The sequence below is a fragment of the Martes martes genome, assembly GCF_963455335.1.
Source record: "Martes martes genome assembly, chromosome: 12".
Classification (NCBI taxonomy): Eukaryota; Metazoa; Chordata; class Mammalia; order Carnivora; family Mustelidae; genus Martes; species Martes martes.
In genome coordinates this window covers 75,590,845-75,616,769 of record NC_137900.1, presented here as the reverse complement: position 1 = coordinate 75,616,769, position 25,925 = coordinate 75,590,845, and the positions used below count along the sequence as shown (strand labels likewise).

The following is a 25,925-nucleotide window of genomic DNA, read 5'->3' as shown; positions in this document are numbered from 1 at the left end:
CACCCGGGCTCCGCCCCACCCGGGCTCCGCCCCACCCGGGCTCCGCCCCACCCGGGCTCCGCCCCACCCGGGCTCCGCCCCACCCGGGCTCCGCCCCACCCGGGCTCCGCCCCCAACAGCGCAGCCTGCATCTCCCATGCGCCTCTTCGGCTGCCACTCTTCGGAAAGGAAGTGGCCTTCTGCACGGGGCTGCAGTTAAAACACGGATCGCAGCGGGCAGCTGCCGCTGGACGCATGCGGGAGGCGGAACTTCCGCTCCCTCGGGTGTACGTCAGGTAGGAGGCGGAAGCGCAGCGGGGGCGGGAAGGTTGTAGAGCTGCACGTTGGGCTCTGTTTGCAGGTCTCTAAGTGGTCGCGCCCGCTTTGAGAGAGCGATCGGACGGCGAGGAGGGTCCTGGGTGCTCTCTTGGCCCTGGTAAGTAGGAGCGCCTGACGGCGGCGGGGGAGGGAAGTGTGTGGTCCCGGCGCTGATCTGCTGCTGCTGTCTCTGTTGCCATAGGGTAGCCGCCTCTCCACCTTCCTCACTTCCCTTTCTCTGGATGCAGTCGGCCGCAACCCCCGCCCAGCCTGCGCTCCACGCCCTCCTGCAAGGACCCTTTGAGAAGCAGGTGCCGCCCTGTCATATCCCTGCTTTACGTTTCCGTTCACTAGATGGCCCTCTTTCCTCTTTTCCCAAGCGGCTTGGCTCGCCCTGTGCTTCTGCTGCAGGAGCACCTAAGGATATTTTGTTCAAAACCGAAATCTGTTTGCCAGCCCTTTACTTTTCCCGGGTTCCCCCAAAGGCATCTCTCATCACGCCAATAGAATCAGTTCCTCTCTGCTTCCGGAGCACTGTTTGCGCCTTTTAAAGAGCGCGTTTGTTAAACTCTTGAGTAGGGTTTTTTGAATGAGAGTATATTTTCCCGCTGGAACTCTGTGTTCCTTGAGGGTTAGGGTCTTGCTCATTTGCCATCTCCCCAAGGCCTAACACAAAACCAACAAAGTTTGGAAACTAACAGCCCAAAGTATTCTTACTAGCTTTGTGGCTTTGGGCACGGATCTCCCCATCTGTAAAGTGGTGATAAATAAAAGAATTTCAAGCATCTTACACAGTGTATGGTGCAGAGTTTGAACTTGATAAATTCTAGGCGCGTTTTCCTTTTTAGCTTTCAGTATACACAGTAGTTGCTGGATATATTTTTTAAGTGAATCAAGAAGCACCATAGAGGAGTGATTTTTTTTTTTTCTGTCTAGCACTGATTGTATTGATGCTATCAGTTGGTTGATACATTGGTAGTGCTTGGTAAATACAACGTAATGGTGTATATTAAAGACAGCAATGCTAAATGTTGGTATCAACATTGGCAAGAGTAAACATTGAACCTTAATGGTCTAATTAAATACTTGAGGGGCTTGCAGAATTTAAATTTGTGATTTAAGTCTGTACACTTTTCAGATGTATATTTCTGAAGAGATAAAAAAACTGAAAACGTTTCATTGTAGGGAGGCTAGCTGTTCCTGACAACTTTTAGTTTGTTACTAAAGTATGGTACATTTTATATATGTGTACACACATTTTTCTACAGGGGACTGTAAAGTGCTGACCAGTTGCCACTGAGCATAGCTGAAACAAAATAGGAAGATATGGCAGCAAACCCTTCAGGACAAGGTAATGCATGCTGGAACTTGTTATTACCAGGAACTTTTCCCCCGTTAAATAAACATGTTTTAATAGAAAGTTAGGATAGGGCAGTTACTGTAGTCAGAATAAAAAATTAATAGCAAAGTAAAAACCCTGTATTTGAAGTAAGTCCAACATTGTATCAGATATATAACATTCTTAATAACTATTAATCCTTTTTTTTAACTTGTGTTAAAATTATTCACACTGGAGGATATGTGCTATGGTGAGTGCTGCGAAATGTGTAAGCCTGACTATTCACAGACTTGTACCCCTGGGGCAAATAATACATTATATGTTAATAAAAATTTTTTAAAAATTATTCACACCGGAGGCACCTCAGTGGCTCAGATGGTTAAGCATCTGCCTTCAACTAAGGTCATGATTGCAGGGGTCCTAGGGTTGAACCCCACATCAGGCTCCCTGCTCAGCGGGGAGTCTGCTTCTCCCTCTCCTTCTGCCCTTTCCCCCTGCTTGTGCTGTCTCTCTCTCGCTCTACTCTCTCTCTCTGTCTCTCTAAGATAAATTAGTAAAATTCTTAAAAAAAAAAAAAAAGATAGGCACCTCCAGGTGGCTCAGTTGGTTAAGCATCTGCTTTCAGCTCAGGTCATGATCCTGGGGTCCTGGGATGGAATCCCACTTCAGGCTCTTTGCTCAGCTCTGAGCCTCCTTCTCCCTCTGCCCCTCCCCCTACTCCTGTGCATACCCTCTCTCTCTCTCTCTCACTCTCTGACAGATAAATAAAATCTTAAAAATAATAAAATAAAATAAAAAGATTATTCACATTGTAAATCTTAGGTCCTCCTCTGACATCTGTGTTCTCTTCTACTTGAAATCAGAACCACTTTTAAAGAGGTTATATTCGGCACCTGGGTGGTTCAGTGGGTTAAAGCCTCTGCTTTCACCTCGGGTCGTGATCCCGGGGTCCTGGGATCGAATCCCGAGTCGGGCTCTCTGCTCAGTGGGGAGACTGCTTCCCTTCCTCTCTCTCTCTCTGCCTGCCTCTTTGCCTACTTGTGATCTCTGTCTGTGAAATAAATAAATAACATCTTTAAAAAAATAAAATAAAGAGGTTATATTGTCACCAGGCAATGTTCATGCCTTTATCTTCATTTGCTCTAGAAACTTTGATACACATCACCTCTATTTAGAAGCTCTCTAAAGCAAATCAGGTCAGAAACATCCTAGAGAAGTTTTTATTTAAAAATAAGTTTTATGGGACACTGAAAAAATTAAATTAAAAAAATAAGTTTTAAAAAGTAAAATTTAATCTCCAGAAAGTATTAAATCCCACTTGGTAAGTTATGTCCTGTTTCAAAACTTGAAGCAAACCTCTATTTCCTTTGCCTATCAACTCTAAACTCGTTTGACCCATATTTTTTTATTACTTATCTCTGTCCTGATTTTTTTACCTTAGTTTTGTCTCGCTTAAACTTCATATAAATGGGGGCGCCTGGGTGGCTCAGTGGGTTAAAGCCTCCGCCTTCGGCTCAGGTCATGATCTCAGGGTCCTGGGATCGAGCCCTGCATCGGGCTCTCTGCTCAGCAGGGAGCCTGCTTCCTTTCCTCTCTCTCTCTGCCTGCCTCTGCCTGCTTGTGATCTCTCTGTCTGTCAAATAAATAAAAAAAATCTTAAAAAAAAAAAGACTTCATATAAATGTAGTCATGAAGTGTGTACTTGTTTGTATCCAGCTTCTCACTAAACTCACTAAACTGTGAGTTTCATCCGTGTTGTGCCATGTGTTGATAGTTTATTGTTTCTTGTGGAGTAGTGCTCTACTGTATGTATTCACCACCATTTTTTAAAAATTCATTCTCTGGTTGTCTCAGTGTTGGCCATGGTGAATACAGCTGCTTTGAATATTTGTTTATAAGTATTTTTGTAGATATTTGGATTAATAGCTGAGTACATTGTTAACGTTTTGAAAAACTGCCAAACCTTTTCCTAGACCGGCTGTACCAATTTACATGCCCTCTGGCAACGTGTGAAAATTCTGGGTGCTCTATATGTAGTGTTATAGGTCGTCTTAATTTTAGCCATTTCAGTGGCAAAGTGACATCTCATTATAGTATTAACTTGCATTTCCCTGATGACAAATGTTGAACTCTTTTTTTTTTTGTACCTACTGCCCATTGTAAATCTTTTTTCTTTTTTTACTTTTTTGCTTGTTTTTAAAAAATTGGTTTATTTTTATCATTAAGTTTTCCTTTTTTATAGAGTCTAGATACAGGTCTTTTGTCACTGCTAATTGCATCATCTGGATCATCTTGGAGTTGTTTTCTTTTTTTTTTTTTTTTTTTTTAAAGATTATTTATTTATTTATTTATTTGACAGATCACAAGTAGGCAGAGAGGCAGGCAGAGAGGAGGAAGCAGGCCCCCCCCTCCCCCCCCAGCAGAGAACCCGATGCCGGCTCCACCCCAGGACCCTGTAATCATGACCTGAGCGGAAGGCAGAGGCTTTAACCCACTGAGCCACCCAGGCACCCCTTGGAGTTGTTTTCTGTTGACTGCATTTTATTTCTTTCTTTCTTTTTTTTTTTTTAAGATTTTATTTATTTGACAGAGATCACAAGTAGGCAGAGAGGCAGGCAGAGAGAGAGGAGGAAGCAGGCCCCCTGCTGAGCAGAGAGCCTGATGTGGGGCTCGATCCGAGGACCCTGGGATCATGACCTGAGCCGAAGGCAGAGGCTTTAACCCACTGAGCCACCCAGGTGCCCCTATTTATTTATTTTTAGTGTGGGTCACCTTTTTCTTGCTATACTTAGTGTTTGGTTACTGGATAGTGGATATTACTAACATATTGTAGAAACTCTGGATTTTTTTGTATTGCTCTGAAATGTGATTTTCGTTCTAGCAAATGCAAGCTTCAACTCACATTCCAAACTCTTGTCTTCCTTGTGTTGGGCTCTAGCTGAAATCTCTGTTCAGTCTTTTCAACTTCCAGTTGCTGCTTTATTGCTGGATCCCCCTGGGGTTTCAATGTGTAGTTTTAGCAGGAAACGGAAATGCTGGGTGGATTGTATAGGCAGGTTTTGGGCTTTACTCCTTCTGCCTTTCCCTTTTGGGTTTCTCCCCTCATTTTTTGGCTGCTCTGCCAGCCCTGAACTGTCCTCTGACAACTCAGAGCCAGTAAGGTGAGGCTATCCCAACTGTTTGTGGATCAAACAAAAGGTCGCAAATTCCCAAACTCAGGAGTTGGTGTTTCTCTCTGATTTTGGTCAGTCTCTACTGCTTTCTAGTTATCTTATCTAGTTATCTTCTGGTTATCTAGTCTTTACTATTTTCTGGTTATCTTAATTCATAAGATGAATTTTTCATCTTTTGTCCGAAAATTTTAATTATACTGTGGCAGGGTTTGTCTAACCAAACTACTCTGCTGCTACTGGAAGTTGGAAGTCTGCTGTTTCATTATATGTAAATCTATTTTAGTATATTAGTTGCATTTAGGGCACACTAAAGGTTCATGAGCTTTATAGAAGTATAATATTGTGAAAAGCTAGCTATGGTGATTGTTGTAACTAGCTAATACCATTCTGTTCTTTCAAATAACCCTGTGTGATTTGTGTGCTCTGTGGATTAATCACAGGTCAACATTCGCTTCTGATCTTTGATCCGTTCTTTTCGTGAAGTTATCAGATGAAAAATAATTTAATTTGAACCAAAATGAAAACAGAGACGTCTATTTTAGAGTGAAAATATGCTGCTAAAAATCACACAATGCAGTCCAGATGAAAATAAATTTTAAATTATCTATCTCTTTTAATAGCACAATAATTGAGATTTACAATTTGCTGGGTTTTTTGTTTTTTGTTGTTTTTTTTTAGCATTTGCAATAAAACGCAATCTTTTTTAGGGTTGTCTTTGATTGGTCCATAAATATATCTGCTGTGAAACATCCTCCAATCTAAATAGAAGTGAATTGAGATTAGTCTTTGGCTTCTGTTGTTCTTTTGTCAGTGATTTTTTTTTTTTTTTTTTTTTTTTTTGGTGTCCTGAGCTGCTATTAGGCACCAGCAGAGGGAGTCCATATCATGCTCTATAGAGTCCCAGTGAAAAATTTAAAGCTCTGTCGCATTTTGCTTTCTATATTAAATTATTTCTGTACTCTTCATATGTATAGGAACTACTTAATACAGAGATTGAATGCCAGGTGCCATAATTATCTTACAACAATAGCTGAAAGGACCATGACTTAAAAAAGAAATCCTGATCTGTACACTGCAATTTGTTAAGGTCCCTGGTATAGGAGATAGAATCCCATTGTGTTCACTGAGCCCCACTAGCAGATCTAACAGTCTGTCATACTGTGGTAGCAATCAGGACTGCTAAATTTCAGAAGCTCTTGCCCCAGTCACTGAAGTCTCCTCCTTACCATCCATCGTAGTATGGAACATTTGGTTGGTTCTTAATAAACTACCTGATTGATAAGTAACATTTTGAGAGTTTTAATATGTAGAGGCAGTCTCGAATTGGAATTTGGCTAACGTACTATGTAAAGAATCTTTCATTACTTGTAAATATCAAGGTCCTATGATCATGTGGTGGCACCTGATTTCAGACACAGAAACCTAGTGAAATACTGAGTAAGAAATGTGAATTATTTTCTTTGATTCTTTTATTTTCTAGTGATCTTAAAATGTTTGCAGGAATAACTCTTTAAGTCCTGCAGATCAGGTGGTAGGAATTTTTGACTTGGGCCATTCTGGATGCTCTTAGGTGTGATTTCAGGGTACTGTGTAGGAGTGGGGTGGCATAGCTCTTGGAGGTGTCTTGCTTGGCCTCAGGCCCAAATACTAAGTCTTACCCCAGGCCATCTATGGTGCAAAAGAAAAGCTGTATAGGTATGCTACCTCTCAATTAAGGTATAGGTATAGATATGCTATCTCTCAATTAAGATGTAAATTAAATGTAAATTAAGGGGCGCCTGGGTGGCTCAGTGGGTTAAGGCCTCTGCCTTCGGCTCAGGTCATGATCCTAGGGTCCTGGGATCGAGCCCCGCATCGGGCTTTCTGCTCAGCAGGGAGCCTGCTTCCTCCTCTCTCTCTGCCTGCCTCTCTGCCTACTTGTGATTTCTGTCTGTCAAATAAATAAATAAAATCTTAAAAAAAAAAAGCAAATTAAAATTTATGCTGATGCGTAAAAATAATTTAAAATTTTTGTATTTGTACTTTTTTTAAAGATTGCAAAGATGATGCAATTTGCAGTATATTTTTAAAGCAAGATTTCCTTTTGTTTCATTTTTAGCTGTAGAGGCAGAGTGCAGTATTTTTCTGGTGTGCTAGGAATGATCTGTAGGCCCCAGGCTGAATTAGGAATGAAACTGAGTTGAGGCAGAATATGTTGTAAAGCATCTTCAGATCTTGTGTATCGTTGGGAGAGAGCTTGAGATCCCTGGGCCCACTGAGACTGGCCTGGGAGGCCCATCATGTGAGTGTGACCCTAGAAAGCTGCATGCTCATCAGCTGTATTCTTTGTAATGAAAAACTATTCACTGAAAATGAGTTGGCACAAGTGGGGCTGAGAAGAGTCTAGTGATATTAATTAACTAACAGTGATAGTGATAGCTAGTATTTATTAAGCACTTACCACATGGCACACTGTATGCTAGATATTTTACTTTGATTGTCTGTACCTCATGTAACCACCCTTCGAAGTTGTTACTATTGTCTCCACTGGTCCAGACTCGTGAGATAATTTCCCAATATGAAGTAGTAACTGGTAGTACTGATATGAGAAGTCAGATTCATTCTCTGCCCCAGTACCCTGTCATTGTTTTTTCATACTGCACTTTAGCTGAGGGATTAGAACATTGTAATTATGGGGCACCTGGGTGGCTCAGTCGTTAAGCATCTGTCAGGGTCCTGGAATCTACCCCTGCATCGCATCGGGCTCCCTGCTCTGCGGGAAGCCTGCTTCTCCCTAGCCCACTCCCCCTGCTTGTGTTCCCTCTCTTGCTGTCTCTCTCTCTGTCAAATAAATATATAAACTTTAAAAAAAAAAAAGTTAAAAAAAAAAGAACATTCTAATTATAGCATCTAAGAGAAAAATTGGGAGCTCCAGAATAGAGGCGAAAGACTTCTAAATCTTTGTATTTCTTCTGCATCTGTTATTAAGCAGAAAATCCTTGCAATGAAATGGACCTGGGAGTTTTATCTGTAAGAGGAAAAGAAAAATGAGTGATGAGGAAAGGTCAGTTCGAGCAGAAGATAACTCATCTTATTTAGCCAGTCCTGCAAAAGGGAAACCTTAAATGGGTAGAGAAAGTGGCAGCAGCTTACACAAGGACTAAGAGGGAAAAGAGGGAGGTCACCTGACCAGACATTAGGGTTCATCCCTTTTCTTTGATACGTATTTTCAGTAAATTCCAAAAAGTAGCTAGGAGTTAAATAATTTTTTTCAAGATTTTATTTATTTATTTATTTATTGAGAGAGCATGAGCAGAGGAGCAGAGGGAGAAGCAGACTCCCTGCTGAGCAGGGAGCCCAACATGGAGCTTAGTCCCAGGACCCTGAGATCATGACCTGAGCCGAAGGCAGAGGCTTAACCCACTGAGGCACCCAGGGGCCCAAGCTGAATAATTTTTCAGTCTCTCCGGGTACAAGAAGTGTTTGCCATTAACAAGATACCAGAAAGACTAATTATTGGTACTAATCAACTCACATTAACTTAGTAATGTTATATGCTTTTATTCTGCTAAGACAGACATCAGACAGTCTCCCCTGAATGAGGTTTGAGCTTTAACAACTGAACACATTACATATATTGTTGGGGAGTGTGGTAGGCAAAATGATCCCCTCCCCACCACCACCACCAAAGATGCTCCCCCTCATAATCCCCATGACTATGTTATACCTTCTCTGGCAAAAAGAACTTTGCACATGTGACTAAGGTTAAGGGCCTTGAGATGGGAAGATTATCCTGCATTATCCAGGTGGGCCCATTTTAATCACAGGAAGCCTGAAAAGCAGCAAATTTTCTCCCTAGCTATGGTCAGAGAGATACAGTGTTGCTAGTTTTGAAGGCAGAGAAAGGGTACCACGATCCAAGGGAACTCAGGCAACTTCTAGAAACTGGAAGAGGCAAGGAAACAGATTCTTCACCAAAGGCTCCAGAAAGAAATGCAGCCCTTGATTTTAGCCGAGTAAGACCACTGAACTACAGAACTGTTAAGATAATAGATTTGTGTTGTTTAAGAGACTAATAAGTTTGTAGTAATTTGTTACAGCAGCAATAGAAAAGTAGAAATAATTGACCATTTAACTACATGCGCCAAAAATCTAGGAGCCATCCACGACCCCTTCTTCACCACTCCTTACTTCATATTTACTCTGACGGAGTCCTGTTGATTTAACTTCCTGAATAGCTCTTGGATCTGTTCCTATCTTTCCGTTTCCCTGGCGGGTAACAACTTTTGTCGTCTCTAGGTTGTTCTACTATCATAGTCTCCTGTGTCCTCTTGTCTAGCCTGTTCTCAACACTGTAGCTACAGTGCTTTTGTGATCGGGGAAAGTATTATTTCCCTGCCCCAACGAACTTATTTATTTGTCCTTGTGATTTCGGTTCAGGCGTTACTTTCTCTGGAAGCCTTCACTGCTCCCCCTACTCCCAGACTAGGTCAGATTTATTCAACGTTGATTCCCACAGTAGTGGATTATTATAAATGCTTATAGAATTTTCTTTCTTTATTTCAGACCACTCATCTTAGATTCTAAGTATACATTCATTGCTGTAATTATTTGATCATCTCTATCCTCACTGGACTGTTTGAGAACCAGGAGAGCTAGAATCATGTCCAGCTTTGGCTCATCATTGTATCCTTAGAACCTATCTAGTGCCTGTATATGATGAATACACAATAAATATATGTTGATTCAGTAAATAACTTAAAACACGTTAAACTAATAGTGTCACAGTGACTTTTCTTTAATACTAAACAGGTATCTTAAGTATGACACGTTGAATTAATATATAGTTGTGACGAATATATAGCCTGTAGGATAACCACTTGAAAGGATTTGAATAATATTTTAGAACAATTTTCATTCTTTAGCTTTAGATTTTTTTCCAATGAAAAGAATTCCAGTTAGTGCTTATTTAAGTGTGGTAGAGCTATTCATGTAAAGTGATTTTCAGCTTTAGGTTTTAAATGCAATTTGATGTGATGCCAGTTCCTCAGGAATCTTTTTAGTGACAAAAAAATGTGTGGGAGTTATATGTTTCTATGAATGGATGAAGAAACGAAAATATATATGATTGTGAATGGAGATAGGGTTACAGTTCTAAAAGCAGAAGTATTTTAGAGTGTGCTGCTTTATTCTAAGATAATCTTATTAGGAAAAAGGTTAACTATAAAGGAATATTAAGTACTGTATGTGAGATATATCTTTAACACCCTCATGCTTCTGAGAATGTAAAAGTTACGTGTGGCTATGATATGTGTAAAAGAATGTAAAAGTCAAATGTTAAATTACGGCAAGAGAGATTTAAAAAAAAAAAAACTTGTATACTGAGTGTAATAAAAAAAATTAAATGTTATGTATTGATGTCCTAGTTAGAGTTCGTTTGTATAAACCCTGAAGGTCGGAGAATCTTACTGTAGAACATAACGCTTCATATAACCAGATAGATTATTTAGTTTGTGCCTTAAGTTTCAAATTCGAAAGCTATTATTATTTCCTAAGAGCTGTCTGTTGACTTTTATATACTTTTATAATGTAAATGTTTTATGCAAAACAGACATGTAAAATAATAATGTATTTTTTAAAAAATTAAGAGGGAAGCATAGATTTCAGGAGCATTAGACAATATCAGAAAATAAACGCCCAGAAGACCTGACCATATCCTTTCTCCGTAAAGTAGCTTTTGTGGCTCTCAGCTGTCTGTAGATACACATTTAAGGTCTGGAATATTATGCAAAAGATAATTTTGGGTGGTTAGACTGAGGAAAAGGAGTTGAGAAGGGAGGTTATTTTTGAGACATTCAGGACATGAAATTCATATGACTCGCTGATTGAGTAGATGTGGGTAGTAAGGGGGAGGGTTTATAAGGATAAAACTTGGGTTTCTGGGTGGGAGTATGGAGCAATAAATGAGATACAGAGACAGGCATCATCCCATCTTTACCAGCGAAGGAAGGCTATGGGCTGGCCCACTCTGGTGACCCCTTGTTTACTTCAATGAGTTCTTTAAAGTCCAAGGGGATCTCATGCATGGAGAAAAATACTCATCACTGCTCATAATTTAATTAATGGTATATTAAACCTATACTCATCTAATAAAGTAACTTCTAAAATAAAAATTTTTAAACATTTAGAATTGATTATAAGCTTATTTTGTTAAATTCTCTGTCACAGTTTAAATTAGAATTATAATTAATGATTATGTAATACTTTGTAATGATTGCAAAATTAGTACACTTAAATTTATTTAAAAATATTAATCCATAGGCTTAATTAATTAATTTACTCTTTCTGTACTTGTTTTTTATGTCTTCTGGGGTTATAATAACCTTCCCAGATTCTTATTTTTGTACTTTCCCAGGATTATAGTAATCTTTCTATACCTTCCTAGGGTTACAGTAATCTTACCACTACCAAAACAAAACAAAATTTCAGGTAAGTCAAGATTTAGTGTTTTTTGATAAGTTTGATTTTCAGCCAAAACACAAGATTTGGCTATGCCTTTAGAGATGATTTAAAAGCTGTGCTGGTGTGCATTGGGTCCCTTCTATCATTAAACTTGACCTGCTGAATTAATGGGATTTCTTTAAGCTCATGCCTACCTCATAGATTTTTAGTTTCTTGCAACCTGGAGTTAGCCCCTAAATGAAATACTTCTGTGTTCTGTTTTCATTATGAATTGCCCTTTTCTGGTAGCTGTACTGCCAAGATTTAATGCATTTCATCTCCCAAGAGGTCAGGGAGCATTAGGTCTTAGAGTTAGCTCTCTTTAGGAATTTCACTAACTCATCCAGTTAGAACTCACAGTCTCTGCTTGGTCTTTGTGTGACATGGGTGCTCATCACCAGTGGGGCTCCTTTTAAATGGTGTGTGTGTGCTTGTGTGTGTGTGTGCAAGCGCATGTGTGTGAGAACCTGTGCTGAATCCACCTCTCTTGTTCTTGGTCCCAAACCTGCTTTTTCTGGAAGTGTTTGGCTTAGCTCCAGTTTCCTGTATCTACCCCTTCCTCCGTGTACCCAAACAAAAAAGTATACAGCTGTACTTTATAAACAGACATATACTTAATAGGAGAAATAAATCCCTAAATGTTAACACTAACCTAATTATTAATTGTAATTATTACAACTGACCTAATTATTAATGATAATAATAATTATTTTCACCCTTCTTTACAACTATATTTTTATGTTTTAGCTTTCCTTTTTGTGTCTTATTATGGAGTCATGGCTTATCATTGACTCAGTTTGTTCCATTTAGCTATAATTATTATTCTGTTTTTAATGTTCCAATTGTGACAGCCTGGCTAACCTCAGATTCACTTCTTTATTCTTTTTTTTTTTTAAGCATTTTATTTATTGATTGATAGAGAGAGAGGGAGAGGGCATGAATGGGGGGAATGGCAGAGGGAGAGGGAGAAACAGACTCCCCACTAAACAGGGAGCCCAATATGGGACTTGATCCCAGGACCCCGAGATCATGGACCTGAGCTGAAGGCAGACACTTAACCGACTGAGCCACCCAGGTGCCTGACTTCTTCGTTCTTTCAGCACTACCCTGGATATTTAAAAAAAAAAAAACCTCCATGCTTTCTGACAAGATGTTCCAGGCACATTTGTACATTTGTTTTCTTTTCTTTTACTTTTTTTTTCTTGCGCTAAAACATGCAACTAGTACTTTCCCTACAAAGTTCCTTTTCACAGAGGATAGACATTTAAAAAAAAAACATAGGAAAGCTTCAATGCATTGAAAAGCTCAGTTGAAAAGCTTCGTCTGAACATTATTGATCAGATTATCTTCATGTAGTCTTTTTAATGATTTCTACATACAATTTCTATGTATATACAATTTTTTTACAATTTTTTAATATTTACGCAAATATTATTTGCGAACAAATTAATCTTGAGAGAAATGGTTATTTCTGTAAACAGCACATCAGTACTTTTGAGTGTGGTTATGTATTTTGCTCATCACATAATTTAGACACTATCAGATTTCAAATCTATAGTACCTCTAAATTCCTACAAAGATGGAACTATATAATTATTTTGTAAGAACACACTAGCCTCTTCTGAGAAGTGGAAAAAAGTCTTGTCCTATAGTTAGGAATACACCTAGTGGTGTAACTTGCTTTATATACACGCATCTTCATATATACAAATGGGAGAGTACAACTTTCCCTTGGAAAGCATTCTTCACTTTACAGAGAACTCACTTTGGGCTTCATTTCCCAGCCTTTTATCTTTCCATTTGCTTTCTTCTAAATTAGGGATCAAACTCAAATGCCCACAGGTGTATATACAAATCTCATAAGGACTGTAATAAGGTAGAGAGTGCCCGGTGTCTTTTTAATGTGATAAAATAATGATTATTTCTTTGTTCTGGTTAATTTTTACCATGGGGGTATCCAGATCCCTTGTTGCTGGTGCTTGAGATGTTTCAAGAGAAGCAAGAAATCTGAGGATTTTGTTGACATGCTCTCAATGTTTACATGTTGGCATTTAATTCAGATTTTATTTAGTTAATTAATGTTAGGGAGAGCACATGGAGGGGGGCGGAGGGAGAGAATCTCAAGCAAACTCCCCACTGAGCGTGATGCCAAACATGTTGGGCTCAGTCTCATGACCCTTGAGATCATGACCTGGGCTCCAATCGAGAGGATACTTAACCAGCTGAGCCACCCACGTGCCCCTAATTCAGATATTAAAACCTAGTTGGTTGCTGCTCCTGGGCCAGGACTTTGCACCCTCTGCTCTAGACCTTATGAAATTTGAAGATCAAAATCAAGCCCAGTATTAAGTACTTGATAAAGAACACACATTTTTGTGTCCCATCTGTTACGCTCCATTTCTTTCTCAGAACTCCTATGTAGTCAGTTGTACTTCTTTGACTTGTTCCTTGAAAGACTGTCATTTCTGAATGAAAGCAGTTGAGAAAAAGAAATATTGTTTGGATCTGAGCGTGTCTGTTGGTACTTTCCTCCTGAAAACCTTGGTGGTTACAGTTCTGTGCTGGTAAAGTCGCTGGGAAACAGTAGGAAAATGGTGTAACCATCTAGGGGAACTACTCACTAGTGGGTTCATTATCTTGTTAGAGAATAGAATTTGCTTGCTGGGTTTTTAGACGGCCTGGGTTTATAAAAATAGCTCTAAAATGTTTTTATCTCTCTCTCTCCTCCCCCACCCTTTTTTAGGTTTTCAAAACAAAAACAGAGTTGCAATCTTGGCAGAACTGGACAAAGAGAAGAGAAAATTACTAATGCAAAACCAATCGTCAACTAATCATCCTGGGGCGAGGTATTGAAGAATAATGTGTTTTTTATATTCAGTGATATCAAAAAGATCTTGGACAAAATACTTCAAGTTGGTTGGCAGATGTTTGTCTCTGTAACATTGCAATTTACATGTTATGCTTGTTTCTTAGATTTGAAAAAATTAGACAAATTGATTTGATCTTAACTGTTTCATTTCTAACTGGAATACTTAATGGTCCCCAGAGTACTTTTTAAAAAAGAAAAGGGTTTGTATGGTTTTTGTTTGTTGCTGAAATTGTTGTCAGCATCCCACTTGTTAAGCAGTCTACAAAGCAGGGAAAATACAGGTGGCTTCATCTTTATTGAGTTCAGTTTCCGCCTTCTTCCATCGCATTTAGCCACTGCCCTTGCCTTGCCCCTCTTTTTCAGCCAGACCTCCTGGAAGTGCTGTCTGTCCTCGTCTTTACTTTCTCACTTACTGACTCCTGACTTGAGAGCCCCTCTCCCTTTCTAAAAATAGGTGCCTGCCTCGGTCACTTGCAAGCTCATGGTAGCTAAATCTGGTAGAACGAGGGCCTTCTCTTATTAGACATCTTAGCGTTGACACCACTGGTCACTCCGTCCTTCTTAAAATACTCCCATTTCCTCGGCTTCCACTGGTTCAGTGTCACATGGTCTTGGTTTCTTGCAGACATGTCTCCACTGCCTGTCTCATGAATGTCCGTGCCCCTGAGTTCGGTCCTACAGCCAGTTTCCTGTCTCCGCACAGCTTTTCCCTGGACAGGTGCCTCCACTTGACACACCCTGTTATTTATGTGCTGATAACTTTTGTCTAGTCTTTTCTCCCGACTCCCAAACTGCCTCTTGGGTAGCTCCACCCCGATGTCCCTTAGGCATTTCAAACTTCGTGTGTCCCAGGCTGAACTCCTCTTTCCTTCCTGTGCTCTCCCTAACACACTTACTGTTTTGGGGTTTTTTGTCTTGGCGAGTGGCACTGATCTACTAGTTCTCAGCGTCAGAAGCGTGGACTTCATTTATTATTCCCTTTCGTGTCCTTCTTCAAGCAGTTGCCATTCTCTTACGTGAATAGTTTGAAACATGTCTCAGATCTGCCTGTTTTTCTTCGTGGCTACTGATGCCACCCTCGTCCTGGCCACTCCTATTTCTTGCCTCCATGGCGATGGCTGCTTCCTCCCTGAGTTTCCCGTCATCTTCAGTCCTCCTGAATATATTTATCAGTTGTGTCAGAATGTTTTAATCTGGAAGTAACAGGAACCAAGAAAGTCGGCGTACACATGAGGATGTATGTTTCGCAGGAGCGTGAAGAGCTGGGGGTTCCAGATTGGCTTCGTGCAGTGGCTGACAGTGTGAGCCGTGCTCCGGCCTCTCCCCAGCCTTCCTTTCTGCCTTTCTCTGTGGGCCAGTAGCTCCCTAATGGTCCAGATGTGACTGCCATAGTCTCAGCTTCACGTTATGCTGAGCCACCTATAGAGGCCAAAGCCAGAAAGATGCCTGTCCTACATTCCTTTTGTAAGAGTCTCAGAAGCCTTCCTGCAGACTGCCCATCAAGTCTAGTTGCCCAGAATTGTGTATCTTTCTCTTGCCTAAACCAGAAACCAGCAAGGAGAATGGCATTGTCTTACACCTATCAGAGTTCATTCCCTGAGGGGTGAGCCTGGCCAGCCCTGAAGCATGGGACCACCAGTAACTGAAGGAAGTTTGGATTCCATTAGCAAGGAAATAGGGAGACGAACAGCTGTTGAGGAGGTGACCAGCACAGTCTGCTTAGCAGTGGTCTTTCGGAGTCGTCGTGTGGTACTTGTGATCATGTCACTCCTCTGCGTTAAACTCTCTGGGAGCCTCTCTTCACTGTGAGGATAAGGTCTATATTTCTTAATTTATTTCGCAAGCCTTTTGATACCCTGGCACCTGCCTTTCTCTCCTGTGTCATTTTCTGCCAACCCACTTCACCCCTTTTCAGCCCTGACCTCCAGTCCTGTTGAGCCGTTCATTTCTTCAGACACGCCAAGGTCTTTGGCCCTGGGCTTTTCGCATGCTGAACCTTCTGCTTCGGCGTGCTTCCCTCTTCATCATAAATGTAACCTGTGATAGACTGGAGTACCTCAAAGCAGTTTGAAAGTAGGGGACCGTAGCTCATCCCAAAGAATAACCAAAAATAGAGGTAATTTGAAGCTCCAGTAAATAACAGGCTTTTTTCATATAAATTAGTATAAACAGTGGGAGAAGGGAAAAAAAAAAGACTTATTCCAGAAGGCCTTTTTTTTTAAATTGCTGTAAAGAATGTATAATGAAAAATGTGATTCAGAAGTAGGAAGTTTCTACCTTAAACAGCCACATAACTAAGATTCCCATTTTAGCATCGCACTCTCGAGACCCTCTCTTAATAAGGACTTCCGGGATCATGCCGAGCAGCAGCATATCGCAGCCCAACAAAAGGCAGCTTTGCAGGTGAGCAAAGGGTAACCGACATTCCTGTCTCATTGGAGAATTCCAGCACGATTCCTATTTTGTATTTCGGTGGAGCGACATCAATAAAACGTTCCACACATAACTGCAGTGGTTTTCTGATGATCAGTCATGCCCAAAGGATTTGAAGGACCAATACAACAGTTATGAAAGTATCTTTTATGGTTTTGACATGGTCATGATTGTTTTGGTGCTGTACCTGGCAAGGGATGCTTGCCTACAGGAGGTTAGGATATTTGGATGGACAGAATGATCTTAAAGCTGAACTGGCTAGTTTAATAGTACATACATATTTTTTTCAAATTTGTCATGCTGTTACATACCTGGATAATCTTACCGGTTTATTGTTGTTTGGATTCTCTTGTTAATGGTCAGCATACCTGTTACTCAGGAAGTGCTTAAAGCCTAACTCTTAACCATAGGAATGTGATCATCTGTCAGTTTAAAAAAAAATACTGTTCTTCATAGGAATAAACAGTTTTAGTATTACAGTAATCTTGGATAGTTTGACTAACATTCCCAGAGAGCTTGAACAAGCCATCATTACCTATGCTTTTAAACCTTACAGCCTCAGAATTGGAAGAGACAAAAGATCATCTCACTTAAGGCAACCTCAAAACAGCTTTCCTTTCTCTAGTGACAGAGGGAGGTCCCTGGTGGTCTTCTGTTACTTACATTTCGACATTATCTACAAAATGTTGGGATCTTAATCACCAGTAATTAGCTCCCTTGCCCACCCTCCACTCTTTCCAACAACTGCCCTTCTTTCTCAAGCTCCTACTTTGTTGATCAAAGGCAAATTTGGGGGATCTTTGTTGCAAGTTTTCCCCACTCCAAGGAACAAAGTAATTCATGTCTTTAACTCATTATTGACTTTAGAGAATCACGGGGGACAGAGTGGTCTGATAAATGAGTGCCTGGTGCAGCTTGTTAATAGAAATTCTTTATTACTGTCCATCTCCTGTGTATTTAAACAAAATTAGCAGTGGCAGAACTGATTTTTAAAATAAATTTGGTCTTAAACACTCAGAAAGGGTAAGTAGTTTTAATGCCTTGCTTGGAAGATTGTGATTTCTAATAGTTTAATTGCCTTTTTTTTTTTTTTTTTTTTTTGGTAACTTCCCTAGCACGCACACGCACACTCATCTGGATACTTCATAACTCAAGACTCTGCCTTTGGGAACCTCATTCTTCCTGTCTTACCTCGCCTTGACCCAGAATGAAGAAAAGATTTGTAACAAAAGTGACTATAATATCAGATGCCAAAGCTACTATCATTTAGTGCTATACGAACTATTGACTTTCAGAATTTTGGTGAACTTTTATACTTTTTTGCTTCTTTAAAAGAAAGGCATTTGTATTTCGAAGCAGAAAAGGAGGGTCACCAGGAGGATGAGAGTTTTGGAAGCTGTATTATCTAAGGAACTGATGATGCTACTTGTGACTGTTTTGGAATACAGTTTGATTTTTGAACCCAAATCAGACTCTCGATTGGTCACATAAATTTACCCCCCACCCGCCAACTAGGTGGATTGAATATATCATTGTCCGCAGTAGCCTTTCATGAGTAGTACTTAACTTTAAGGAAATGAGGGTGCTTTTAAAAATGTGAACCAGTAGGCTTAAATGAGTTACATTCATATTTGCTGTTTATAGAATTGCTATCAGTGTACCTTTTGTGTTTATAGTCAACTTGTCATTCTTAAATATTCTTTAACTCATGACTAACTCATTTATTCTCCATTTTCAAAGAAAATCTAAGAGTAAGTTACCAGCCAGTCTTAAACATCTTTTATAAACCTATGCTACCATAAATTATGTGACTAAATGCGATTAAAAACAATGATAAGAAATGTGATTTTAAAATTTGTATGTCCTCTTATTATTTAGTGTTAGTACACGTATAGTGTGCCCACATTTTATTGTCCATTTTTGTTCTAATTAAAAACAGATGTGGGGTGCCTGGGTGACTCAGTGGGTTAAAGCCTCTGCCTTCGGCCCAGGTCGTGGTCTCAGGGTCCTGGGATCCAGCCCCGAATCGGGCTCTCTCCTCAGCAGGGAGCCTGCTTCTCTCTCTGTCTCTCTCTCTCTCTCTCTGCCTGCCTCTCTACCTACTTGTGATCTTTGTCTGTCAAATAAATAAATAAAATCTTAAAAAAAAAATAAAAACAGATGCAAGTTGAGCCCCTTTTTAATTACTCTAAGGAGTTAGGTTAAGCAAGTTTCTCAGTATGACACAGAATCTGGAGTGTTTATTTAAGTATGTGGTCCCTCCTATCTTACCTCAGTCCTAGAGAATTAGAATCTCTAATTCAAAACAAAGTCTGAAAAACCTGGGTAAGGAATTCAATTTTCCTTATATCTGTCTGTCTGTCTGTCTGTCTATCTCACAGATATATAAACTCATAGATTTCTTTGATCTAAAACTTAGCTAAAATCTACATTTTTTGACCTTTAAAAGGATTGAAATTATATTTTATACTATGTCACAGATACAGTACTTCATATAACTATTTGTAATTGACCTCATATTAGCCTTGAGTCCCGATCATCTCCGGTGGTAGGATAAAATTTAAACTTAAAATTCCAGTTTGGGTCAATATTTCATTGAAGTTCATCTCCCTTTTCAAAGAGTTTCTTTTCTTCCTTCCCTAGATATTTGCACCAACTGCACAGCCCGAGGTTAACCCAAACTAATTAAAGCAGGAGTGGAGAATTCTAGACTTGGCTGTGCCATTTAGATTCTTTCTCTTGAGAATTTGAACTGATTTTCTGCATTTGGGTGAGGTGACAGCCTTTGCCATTGTAAGAGTCACTATTATAGCAAAGGTGTCCTTACTCCCTGGGGCTGAGGAGGTCCCCAGGGGCCTCTGGCTCCTGTCCTGCCTCAGGTCCCTCCAGCACTTCCTTGGGCCTTCTACAATGGCCCTTACTTTCTTGAACTATTTTGACAGTGTCTCTTCTATGCAACACATGGTTCTATATCTATCTACTGATGCCGAGGAGATAAACAGTTGGGACTGTATACTTTTTATACTATTGAAACCTCTACCTAATGTGTGACTTTTATGACCTAGGTAAAGAGGTCTTTTTTTCCAGTGGTATCTTTTCTAATCTCTTAGCCTTTTAAATAGATACTGTTAAATCCTGCAGTCCTGGCTAGGAAGCCCTTCCTCCCGCCCCTCTGTTAGTCCCTTACAAATTCAAGTCAGTTCCATACGTGTTTGTGAGTACGCACTCTGTAAAGCACCGGAGTATGCAGCGGGGCGAGGGAAGGTGAGAAAGAGGAGACCCGCTCTGAAGGAGGTCACAGTGGAGAGGAGCCTGTTGTGGGACAGCAGAAATGACAAAGGAAGACAGAGTGCAGCACGCCACAGAAGAGGCCCCCAGACCACTCCCCAGGCTAGATGGGCCTGGAAGTATTGGTAGGGTTTCACCTGGAACGGCAGGAAGAGCTGCTCCAGGCAAAGGTCATGGTCTCACAGTCAGAGAGAAGGAGGGACTAAGACCGTTGGGAGGACTGCAGAGCCCACCGGAGAAGCAGCGCACTAGTCAAAAGCCCCGAGGGGAAGCTTCGGGGTCGCTGCCCCCTGACTGGAGGAGAATGGAGGTAACTCATTTCACCTCTCTTGGCATGTCAGTCTGTCTTGCCTGTAAAGTAGGAGCAGCACACAGCCTATTTTATAAATTGTCTAGACCGGTATTTCTCTAAGTGCACGCCTCAGCTTGTTACTGAAATGAGAAGCCAACCTAATGGTTTAATGGAGTGGGACCAGAATTTTTTTTTTTTTTTTTTGAAAAATAGGAAGCATGAGAGTTCCATGGCATATTGTAATAGGTTTTGTTTCATGAATTTTCTGTTTCTGTGTGTTTGTCTTTTACTTATTTTCTTTGTTGTATGTTGTACCAGTACATAAGGTCTTTGAGGCCATGATTTGTGTTTCTTCCCCCCTTCCTTTTTGTTCACGACTGTATTCTGCTTAGACTAGTATTTGGCATATAGAGGGTGACCAGTACGTGCTTAGTGAAGGAATGAATGAATATATATGACCTGGGTCATGAGGGAAAGGGCTTTTTTTTTTTTTTTACTGTGAGTCACGGCAAAACAAAGTTGTGAAAGACTCTGCTCAATAATATGATGGGGCGCCTGGGTGGCTCAGTTGGTGAAGCGTCCAACTTTTGGTTTCAGCTCAGGTCATGCTCTCAGGGTTGTGAGATCAAGCCCCGCGTCAGACTCTGCACTCAGCGTGGAATCTGCTTGAGATTCTCTCTCTCCCTCCAAGTGCCCCCCTTAATAATAATAATACAGATGACAGTGCTTTGTATGATTCTGGAATTAAAACTAAAATGACTCAGTAATTCCAAAGAGAGATTTTGTTTCCCCTGAGCAATCTATAAAATGTCTCATTAAGTTGTCTCAGATCTTTCCTTCACTTTAGTAGTGGAAACAGCCTTTCTATGAGTTTATGGCCCACTGAGGCAAGGGTTTTGCCACATACAGTTACACCGAAAATAGAAGATCAACCTAGAGAACATCAAGTCATCGGTAGAGCTCCACGCCACTAACCAGCGTCCCGCCAGCCGCCATGAGTCCCATTTGTACACCAGCTCAGCTAGTGCTTACTGAACGCTGTTCTTCTTCACCTCTGTATGCACAGTGGACACAGTTATTTTTCAAATGAGCAAATACAGAATGAGGAGGAGGAGGAGAACTGTTCTCAACCTGAGAATCTAGAGCGGGTAAGACAAGCCCGCTAGTAGGTAACACTGGTTGCCCCTTATCAGTGAGAAGATGAGCCTGGACAGACCAGTGGGGCCTACAACAGAACAAGCATTTGAGGGGCACCTGGCTGGCTCAGTTGGGGGAGCATCTGACTCTTGATCTCAGGGTCATGAGTTCGAGCCCCACATTGGATGTACAGGTTACTGAAATAGAACTTTATTTTTAAAAAAGCAGCAGCAAAAAAATTAAAATAAAATCATAAGAAGAAGCATTTGAACTTGGCTTCTGAGAGAAGATCTCAGCCAGAAAAGCTAGGAGAGCAACAGTGAAGGCAAAGGAAAAGCCTGCACAAAGGCAGAGCAGACTGGGGCCATCATGAAGCACAAAAAGTCCATTTTGGCTGGACAGATTTGGGTAAGTGTGTATACTGTGATCATTAGAAACGAGGCCAAGGCACTGAGATGCTCGTCTTTCCAAAGAAGCTAAGGCCACTTCATCCACTGACTAGCACGGTCCTGGGCCTGGCGGCACTTGCCCCCACCACGGCCTCCGTCTCGGAGCCCGCCTGCATATCCTGCACCGTGATAAGCTGACAGTCAGTGAGGAGATGATCGATGCCCTCATTAAAGTGGGGGGGAGGGTGCAGGGGGTTCAGTGTTAAACCTTTCTGGCCCAGTTTGCTTGCAAACGTCCTGGCCAATGTCTACATCAGGAGCCTCAACAGCAGTGCAGGGGCTGAGGGACCCACCCCTCCACCCCTGGAGAAGAAAGTGGCAGCAAGACTCCACGGAGTCTGCTGATGATGTGGGCTTTGGTCTTTTTGACTATACGCCTCTGTAACCTGTTCAATAAAAAGCTGAATGCTCCCCTCCTTTTTTGGGATGTATTTTTTAAATTCATTCATTCAGTCATTCATTCATTTAAGTAATCTCGACACCCAACGTGGGGCTCATTTTGTTTTGTTTTGGTTTGAAGGGGGAATGGGACATGGCGGTCCAGCTAATTTTTGGCACAGCCAGTGTACAGAACATGGCATTTTACAGACCACAGGAATGGGTCCAGGATTGGACATGTTAACCAAATTCAACCCAGATGAGACTCCAGGAGAGATTTGCTGGGCTTACGGCAAAGACATGTTCTCACCTTTGAGAATGCTAACAAAAGGGGGTCTTTCTCTGTGGATGTGTAAAAGGAAATACCAATGTTTATATTTATATGTAATTCATATAGTGACCATGAAACGAAACCAGTCTTAGAATGAAGCCACTGACATAACAGGGGTAGGGGAGAAATAGAAAGAAACTGGGTCCTTGATGACATCATTGAGTTGCTGAGTCAATCCCTAAAATATTGCTACCTTTCTCCAGAATTTCCAGGTATGGGAGGTAATCCTTATTTTTGTTTAAGCCAATTTAAAGTAGGTTTTCTGTCACTTGCTACCTAAGTACCCTCGAATGAGGTGCACTGACTCGGTGACTCAGCCTTAGCCACACACCGCACAGCTAGGCAGTAGGTAGGGAAGCAGATCTCTCCTCACATCCACACAGTGCCGCCTCTGCTCCCTGCCTTATACTCGTCTTCGTCACCAAAGCTGGTTGCCTGTGTGTACCCACCTTTGCAGTTCAGTCTCCTGCCCTGTCCCTGCTGATCTTAACCCTTCCATGCCATGCCCCTTCTCGATTACCCTGCCGTGATCTGTGGAATTCGTTTCAACCACCAAAATATATCTATGCTTTCCATCTGTTTCTCGGTCCCTCCTTTGTCTCCCTCCCCACCTCGCTGATACCTGGCTTTCTCTTGAGGTCTGCAGGCGTCTTGTGCCTCAGGAGGACACAGCTCCGGGGTTCCTACCTTTGTTGTATGCTGTAGGTCCAGCTAGTTTCTGGCTCACCCATTGCTAGAACTCCAGAATATTGTTTTAACTTCATTTTAAAATTCACTTCTTAAAACCAACAAAGAGACTGCTAACTATGGAGAACAAACTGCTGGTTACCAGAAGGGAGGTGGGTGGGAGATGGGTTAGACAGGTGTTGGGGATTAAGGAGGGCCCTTGTGCGGAGCACCGGGTGACGTATTCAAGTGTGGAATCACTACACTGTATACCTGAAGCTAACACTACACTGTATGTTAACTGGAATTTAAATAAAAACTTAAATCGGCTTCTTAAAAATGCATGTCCCCTCCCCTCTTAGAAAAGTCATGCCAGGGGCGTCTGGGTGGCTCAGTGGGTTAAAGCCTTTGCCTTCAGCTCGGGTCATGATTCTGGGGTCCTGGGATCGAGCCCCACATTGGGCTCTCTGCTCAGCAGGAAACCTGCTTCCACCTCTCTCTCTGCCTGCCTCTCTGCCTACTTGAGATCTCTGTCTATCAAATAAATAAAATCTTAAAAAAAAAAAAAAAAGTCATGCCATGCCAAAGTCCTTGACAATATGTCTGGGCACTCCCTCACAGTCCTTAAGGACCTTGACTCTTACTTCAGAGTCTTCATCTCCTTTGCATTTCTCGGCTGTTACACTGAGGACGTCGGCAGCCTCCTCAGGATGAACTAACACCCGAGTCCACTTGGTCAAATCCAGGTGGCAGCCTCCATCCCTAGTCTTAGGTGAACTCTCAGCAGCATTTTCCACGCTGACACACCCTCATTCCTCAAATGCTATCTGCGTCTGTCTTCAGCCACACCTCACTCCCCTGGGTTTTCCTCCTGCTTATTAGTTGTTTATTCTCAGTCTCATCTACTGGCTTCTCCTTCCAAATGCAAAATGTTGGAATAGCTGGAGATCAGCCTTTCCATCTCTTTCCTACTGAGAGTCAGCCGTTCCCTGGGCAATCTTATCCAGTACCACGGCTTTAAGAGAGCTTGTCTTCCGGTTACTTTCAAACTTCTCTCACCAGCCCTGGTCTCTCCCTTTGTGGTGGTCCGTCTCCAAAGATGGCTGCCATCGATTCCTCCCACCCCCACAGGCACAGGCGACTGGTTTCATCAAAAGGTGGCGTCTGTTTTCTCTGGCCGGCTGACTTGTTTTGACAAGTAGGATATGGCAGAAGAGAAGCTATGTCAGTTTGGACCTATCATTTAAGAGGCCTGGTAGCTGTACTCCAGAAACCAACGGTGCACCGCATGTTAACTAAAATTAAACAAACAAAAAAAGAGGCCCGACAGCTTCTGCTCTAATCGTCTCTGGAGAAGCCAGCCTGTGTGTCAGAAGGCATTCCCTGTGACCACCATGCTGCAAGCTAACCTCACGGGGAGGCCACAAGGTGGAGCACTTCGGTGCCAGACTCGTGAGCGGAACCACTTAGGACCTCCCTGTCAGGCCAGCAGCCCGCTGAATGCAGTCAAGTGAGTGACCCCAGTTGAAGCCACATAGAGCAGGACTGTCCAGAGTGGCCCAGTCAACCCATGGAATTGTTAAGAAATAACAAACTGTTGCTGTTTCAAACTTAGGGGTATTTTATTAGGCAGCAAAAGAATTGCTTTGGGGTATTTTATTAGGCCGCAAAAGAATTGAAACACCCTTGACCTCCAAACTCCTATATCCATTGTCAACATGAAATCTTCACTTGGAAGTCTAATAGGCGTCCAAACTTAACATGTCCAAAATTGGTCTCTTGACTTCTCACCTGCCCAACATACTCTTCCCCTAGCGTTCCCCATCTCAGTAAATGGCCATTTGCACAGCCACAAACATAGGGGTCATTCTAGACTCCTTTTTCACACTCCTCTTGCAATCTTATCAACTCTAGCTTCAGAATCTATTCAGAATCCCATGAATTCTTAAGAGTTCCACTGCTATCATCCTGTTCCAAGCTGCCATTGTGATTTACCTGGACAACCACAATAGCCTTCCAACTGGTCTTCCTCTTTCCACATTTGCCCCCCCACTTCCACCTCGCCCCATAGCTGAGATCATTCAGTACAGCAGCCAGAGTGATGCTTGTGAAATGTAAGTGTGGCACTTGGGAAGATGCTCAGCATCTTTCCAAATGCTGGTCCAGCGATCATTAAGAAAATACAAATCAAGGGGTGCCTGGGTGGCTCAGTGGGTTAGAGCTTCTGCCTTCAGTTCAGGTCATGATCTCAGGGTCCTGGGATGGAGCCCCGCATCAGGCTCTCTGCTCAGCAGGGGGCCTGCTTTCCCTTCCCCTCTGCCTACCTCTCTGCCTACTTGTGATCTCTCTCTCTCTCTCAAATAAATAAAATCCTAAAAAAAAAGAAAAGAAAAGAAAAGAAAAAATACAAATCAAAAGCCACAGCAAGTCCACACCACACCCACTAGGACGGCTACCATCAAAAACAAAAGTAAGTGTTGGTGAGGATGTGGAGAAATTGGAACCCCTGCGTGCTCTTGGTGAGAATGTCAAATGGTGCAGCTGCAGTGGAAAATGGTATGGCGGTTCTTCACAGTATCAAATATAGAATTGCCATTGGATAAGCAATTCCTCTTCTGAGCATAGACCCAAAAGAACTGAAAGCAGGGACTCAAACTGATATTTGTACACCCGTGTTCACAGAAGCATTATTCACAACAGCCAAAAGGTGAAAATTACCCAAATATCCATCATCAGGTGAATGGATAAACAAAAAGTGGTATAAACATATAAGGGTCTTTAAAAAGAATGAAA

The 25,925-nt window shown here is 41.6% G+C and overlaps 1 protein-coding gene across 3 annotated transcripts; it reads left to right on the top strand.

The window, feature by feature from the left end:
* Window positions 1-256: 256 nt before the first annotated feature.
* Window positions 257-18,712, top strand: INIP (INTS3 and NABP interacting protein). Of its 3 annotated transcripts, none has more exons than XM_080820768.1 (6): window positions 257-415; window positions 500-608; window positions 1,566-1,648; window positions 14,033-14,135; window positions 16,471-16,561; window positions 17,707-18,712. In XM_080820768.1, exons 3-6 carry the CDS (start codon window positions 1,624-1,626, stop codon window positions 17,800-17,802), a joined length of 315 nt encoding a protein of 104 aa, XP_080676894.1. In that variant the 5' UTR covers window positions 257-415; window positions 500-608; window positions 1,566-1,623; the 3' UTR covers window positions 17,803-18,712. The 3 variants fall into 3 exon arrangements, with proteins under 3 accessions (XP_080676894.1, XP_080676893.1, XP_080676895.1); XM_080820769.1 differs by lacking the exon at window positions 500-608 and adding an exon at window positions 11,234-11,277 and having other exon boundaries at window positions 367-415; XM_080820767.1 differs by lacking the exon at window positions 500-608.
* Window positions 18,713-25,925: the final 7,213 nt, after the last annotated feature.

Bases quoted from the DNA above. Each gene is read 5' to 3' on its own strand.
- INIP (XM_080820767.1), top strand. From the start codon at position 1,624: ATGGCAGCAAACCCTTCAGGACAAG. The intron at 14,136-16,470 runs GTATTGAAGAAT...TTCCCATTTTAG, and splicing joins ACTAATCATCCTGGGGCGAG to CATCGCACTCTCGAGACCCT. The intron at 16,562-17,706 runs GTGAGCAAAGGG...TAACTTCCCTAG, and splicing joins AACAAAAGGCAGCTTTGCAG to CACGCACACGCACACTCATC.